Source organism: Grampus griseus, assembly GCF_964374135.1.
Source record: "Grampus griseus genome assembly, chromosome: 10".
NCBI lineage: Eukaryota > Metazoa > Chordata > Mammalia > Artiodactyla > Delphinidae > Grampus > Grampus griseus.
This window is the reverse complement of record NC_139004.1, coordinates 22,962,815-22,968,653: the sequence shown is the minus strand read 5'-3', so window position 1 is coordinate 22,968,653 and position 5,839 is coordinate 22,962,815. Positions and strand designations below refer to the sequence as shown.

The following is a 5,839-nucleotide window of genomic DNA, read 5'->3' as shown; positions in this document are numbered from 1 at the left end:
GCTTCTCTCTGTGATAGTTTGTATGTGTTTATTTCTTAGCTAAATGACCAGCAGAGTCTCCTCTTTCCAGTGTCTGGCAAAAGCAAGAGAGAGGGAGGAAGTGTCTTTCCCAATACTGGCAGAGACCCAAACAAAGCTGGGAGGGGACTCCTGGGGACGAATGAAAGGACACTCAGATCTCTGGTCCCCCAGGCTGGCTTCCTCTGTGAGAAATGTGGCTCTCTGGCTTCAGCAGCCACTTAGAGCCCATTGTGGCTCTCTCTCAGCTCCATGGCCACTGAGGATACCGGTCTCCTCCAGAATCCATTAGGGCTCCACCTAGAGCGGTGGTGGACTGTGTGATTCCCTCCAGGGCCTGGGCCGAGGTTTGGGCCATGGAGTGGATAGACAGCTGTGTCAAAGACATTTCTCAGGGACAGGGAGTTTCTCTAGAAAAAGAAGGCAGGATCATTTCAGAAGTGGATTCTCCTCCACTCCCGAGAAGCCTTCACCAGGGACTCCTTCTGGAATCTTCTCCCCCTTTAAACCATTTCCCTCATTCAGCAGTCCTTCCACCAGTCTTTATTTCTTCTTTTGCTCCCCTTTCCCACAAGTCAATAGCTTCCTCTGCACATTGATTGGCTCCTCTGGTTCTAACTTGCTATGTCTCTTTCGTAACCTTCTCCTGATTTTTCTTTCCTCCCTACTCATCCCTAACTTGGTGGCCCTACTATTCATACCTTATTTCCCTATGTTCCCTATTCCTTCCCCCCAGGCAATTTCCTATATATTAGGCACTCACCACACAGAAGTAGAGCCCAACAAAGAATCCCACAGCCACTGTAACCGAGACCAGAGAGATGAGGAAGATTTCCCATGGCTTCAGGGACCCACTGGGCCCTTCATTCACTGTAGTTCCAGCACTTGTGCTAGTACTGTTGGAAGTTGTGATTATTCCAGTTGTCAAGGGTGTACCAGAGCCTCCTGCAGTTGCACTGGGTCCAGTGTTGGAGGCCGTGGTGGTCCCACTGGAGGTTGTGCTGGATCCAGTACTGGAGGTTATGCTGGTCTCACTGGAGGTCATACTGGAACCAATATTGGCAGGTGTGCTGGTCTCACCAGAGGTCACGCTGGATCCAGTATTGAAGGCTGTACTGGTCCCCCCAGGGGTTGTGCTGGATCCAGTGTTGGAGGTTGCGCTGCTCCCTCCAGAGGTCAGGCTGGATCCAGTATTGGAGGCTGTGCTGGTCCCCCCAGAGGTTGCGCTGGATCCAGTGTTGACAGGTGTGCTGGTTCCTCCAGAGGTCAGGCTGGATCCAGTATTGGAGGTTGTGCTGCTCCCTCCAGAGGTCAGGCTGGATCCAGTATTGGAGGCTGTGCTGGTCCCCCCAGGGGTTGTGCTGGATCCAGTGTTGGAGGTTGCGCTGCTCCCTCCAGAGGTCAGGCTGGATCCAGTATTGGAGGCTGTGCTGGTCCCCCCAGAGGTTGCGCTGGATCCAGTGTTGACAGGTGTGCTGGTCCCTCCAGAGGTCAGGCTGGATCCAGTATTGGAAGTTGCGCTGGTGCCTCCAGAGGTCATGCTGGTTTCAGTATTGGAGGTTGTGCTGGATCCACTGGAGGTCACTTGGGATCCAGAGTTGGTGGTTGTGCTGGTACCACCATAGGTCGTGCTGGCTATAGTGTTGGAGGCTGTCCTAGTCCCACTGGAGGTTGTGCTGGATCCAGTGTTGACAGGTGTGCTGGTCCCTCCAGAGGTCAGGCTAGATCCAGTATTGGAGGTTGTGCTGCTCCCTCCAGAGATCATGCTGGATCCAGTATTGGAGGCTGTGCTGGTCCCCCCAGGGGTTGTGCTGGATCCAGTGTTGGAGGTTGCGCTGCTCCCTCCAGAGGTCAGGCTGGATCCAGTATTGGAGGCTGTGCTGGTCCCCCCAGAGGTTGCGCTGGATCCAGTGTTGACAGGTGTGCTGGTTCCTCCAGAGGTCAGGCTGGATCCAGTATTGGAGGTTGTGCTGCTCCCTCCAGAGGTCAGGCTGGATCCAGTATTGGAGGCTGTGCTGGTCCCCCCAGGGGTTGTGCTGGATCCAGTGTTGGAGGTTGCGCTGCTCCCTCCAGAGGTCAGGCTGGATCCAGTATTGGAGGCTGTGCTGGTCCCCCCAGAGGTTGCACTGGATCCAGTGTTGACAGGTGTGCTGGTTCCTCCAGAGGTCAGGCTGGATCCAGTATTGGAAGTTGCGCTGGTGCCTCCAGAGGTCATGCTGGTTTCAGTATTGGAGGTTGTGCTGGATCCACTGGAGGTCACTTGGGATCCAGAGTTGGTGGCTGTGCTGGTACCACCATAGGTCGTGCTGGCTATAGTGTTGGAGGCTGTCCTAGTCCCACTGGAGGTTGCACTGGATCCAGTGTTGACAGGTGTGCTGGTCCCTCCAGAGGTCATGCTGGTTTCAGTATTGGAGGTTGTGCTGGATCCACTGGAGGTCACTTGGGATCCAGAGTTGGTGGCTGTGCTGGTACCACCATAGGTCGTGCTGGCTATAGTGTTGGAGGCTGTCCTAGTCCCACTGGAGGTTGTGCTGGATCCAGTGTTGACAGGTGTGCTGGTCCCTCCAGAGGTCAGGCTAGATCCAGTATTGGAGGTTGTGCTGCTCCCTCCAGAGATCATACTGGATCCAGTATTGGAGGCTGTGCTGGTCCCCCCAGGGGTTGCGCTGGATCCAGTGTTGACAGGTATGCTGGTTCCTCCAGAGGTCAGGCTGGATCCGGTATTGGAAGTTGCGCTGGTCCCTCCAGAGGTCATGCTGGTTTCAGTATTGGAGGTTGTGCTGGATCCACTGGAGGTCACTTGAGATCCAGAGTTGGTGGCTGTGCTGGTACCACCATAGGTCGTGCTGGCTATAGTGTTGGAGGCTGTCCTAGTCCCACTGGAGGTTGCACTGGGTCCAGTGTTGGCTGTGGTGGGTTCACTGGAAGTTGGGCTAGGTGTGCTCCCACTAATGGAGATTATGCCTAATGATAATCATAGATGATGACATATATTGAGCATATCTACTTTCTGTTCAATGGTTGGTTAAACTCATTACATGGATAATTCTATTTAACGCTCACTACAGCCCAATGAAATAGATATTATTATTATCAACAGCTAAGATGAAAAAATTGAGGCTTAGAAATGTTGACACTTGCCCAAGTTTGTACAGCTAGTAAGTAGTAGAACAGGAATTTGAACCCAGGCCATTGAATCTGCACTTTTAGCTACCATGCTAAGTCACCCTCCACATCCACCCCCAACACCAGGGTTACATGACCTAATTTCACTGATAGTAAGCTTATTCCATCATCTGCTGTACAATATTCAACACAGATAAAAAGTATTATAAAGGAGTTGTAGAACCCAGGTGAAACTAGTGTATATTGATTAATTCATTATTAAAGTGGTATTGCTTCTTTCTTGGAAAATATTTCTGAGTGTTATTCAGAAAACACCTATATTAGAATTATCTGGGGACCTTGTTGAAAATAAAGATTTCTAGGCAAACAACTCCAGACTAAATGAATCAGAGTCTGAGATAGGCCTAGGTATCTGGGTGATTACATATGCATTAAAGTTCCACGGGCTCCTGATTACAAGGCAAAGGTTAGAAAAGAGCAAGTTATATGTAACTTAAATATAGAAGATCTCCCAGGATTAAGGTCTGCAAATCAAGATCTACAGGTATAGGGAAGCGTTTCCCCCTTCTTGAAGGCTCAGCTAGAGTTAAGGTTGTGCCTATTTTTTGCCTCTCACTACCTTGAAGGGCAAAGATGCTTAGCCTCCCCAGATCAACAAAATTTATCTCATTTGTGGCTCATTTTACTATTAATTTGGACATGAGCGCCTAGCACCTCACCACACACGTGTGTAGCTTATTTGAACTAACATAGTATTAGAGTTTAGCTCTATTTGGGGAAGGCCCCCTAAAATCTGCAATGGGGTACAAATTGGAGTTAAGGTTAGAATCATGAGTAAAACTAAATAAGAAACTGAGATGAACAACAGTAAGGGTGATGTGAAAGAGGGAGTGGATTTGATTTGAGAAGTTTTGGAGAATAGAATAGTTGAGTCAAAATTGTATGAGGGTGGGGCTTCCCTGGTGGCGCCGTGGTTGAGAGTCCGCCTGCCGATGCAGGGGACACGGGTTCATGCCCCAGTCCAGGAAGATCCCACATGCTGCAGCTGGGCCTGTGAGCCATGAGCCATGGCCGCTGAGCCTGCGCGTCCGGAGCCTGTGCTCCGCAACGAGAGAGACCACAACAGTGAGAGGCCCGCGTGCCACAAAAAAAAAAAAAAAAAATTCTATGAGGGCTAATTTTGATTCAAAATGATGAATTCTCGGGGAAGTACCCTGATGGCCTAGTGGCTAGGATTTGGCACTTTCACTCTCGTGGCCCGGGTTCAATCCCTGGTTGGGGAATTGAGATTGTGCCAGCCGTGTGGCACTGCGCCCCCCAAAAAGAAAAAGAATTCTCTAAGAAGTCATGCTTCCTAGTTGCACAATAGGAGACGGCCCGAGGAGTGTTTAATAGAGTGTCAGAGGTGCGGAGCAGAGTGGGAGTTAGTTTTGACTTAAATCCTTTTCTCCTTGGCCTGAGGCTGACTGAGGCTGATTGTGGAATAGGGGTTAAGGACACGAGAAAAATTAAGATTTTATAATATAGAAGAGTGATATTTTAAAATAACAGTCAACTCTTCTTGTTATTAATATTTAAACCCCAGCCATATCTCACAGGTTATTACCATTTTATAGATGCAGAAATGGAGGCACAGAGAAGTTAACTCACCCAAAGTGTACCAGTAACAGATGGAGCCATGATTCAAACGTAGGCAATTGGAGACCAGAGTCCACAGTTTTAACCACTGTGCTCTGACTGCCTCCCAGGTGATACCTTATTAGACTGAAGCGATTGGGGTGAAATGATGACCCTCACTCTATGGCAGAGAACCAGTTATTCCTAGTGCCGGTCATCATCTCCCACAATCCCTCAAAAGTTCACAGACCATCCACCTTTAAAGAAAAGCACTCACCATATTCCAAAAGTAGGAGATGCAACAGCAACCAGTACATAAGGCAAATGTTTCTTTTCTGCATCTTGATCTGCCTCTTTGTGGCTGGTAAAAAAGACGCTTGGATCCCAAATGTGGCCAAGACCTAGAAGGCAAAGAACAATATTCTTGAGAAAGGAGAGTTCAAGGTGAAGAGGTAAAGGCTGGAGCTTCCAGGAGCTTGGTTCTCCTACGTATGTGTTCTTGGAAAGAATCTGGAGCCTAGCGGGGTGGGAGACTGGATGCCTGGCTTCTTGAGCTTCTTCCACACAATGTTGTTGCCTCTTTCTTTATCATGGAAGAGCTGCAGGAGCCTTTATAGCTTCATAAAAGGGAGGGGTTGGGAAGTTGCCTTCTTCTTCTGCCAACTATGAGCAGGTAACAAAACAATAATGAGCCTGGGAAGGAATAGACTGGGGTTCAACAGGAAGGTGAGAAAGGAGAATGACATGATCATACTAGGCAGGGCACTGGGATGGGTTTGAGCAGGAAGTAGAATGTGATAAGGGGATCAAGGTTGTCAGAGTGGAAGAGACCCACCCTTGAGGCAAAAATAGGGCCAGAAACCTGTTCCAGTTCAAGACTTTGTTTCCTGGTCAGGAAGTCCTGTGTGCCTGCTTTTAGTATGGAAGAAGCCCTAATAGACTGAGCTGAAGGGTAGGACCTGACATCTTTAAATCAAAAAAAAAAAAGAAAAAAGAAAAAGAAAAAGAGACCTCAAAGAGAGCAGTAACTAGGGATCTGGGCTCCTGGGATATGGGCAGAAGACAGACGGTATATTGC

The 5,839-nt window shown here is 49.1% G+C and overlaps 1 protein-coding gene across 1 annotated transcript; it reads right to left on the bottom strand.

Moving 5' to 3' along the window:
• Positions 1-239: 239 nt before the first annotated feature.
• MUC21 (mucin 21, cell surface associated) lies at positions 240-5,102 on the bottom strand (the record flags this gene model as incomplete). The annotated part of the gene is made up of 5 exons (XM_082664821.1): positions 240-428; positions 782-914; positions 1,099-1,559; positions 1,604-2,982; positions 5,039-5,102. 5 exons carry the CDS (start codon positions 5,100-5,102, stop codon positions 240-242), a joined length of 2,226 nt encoding a protein of 741 aa, XP_082520947.1.
• Positions 5,103-5,839: the final 737 nt, after the last annotated feature.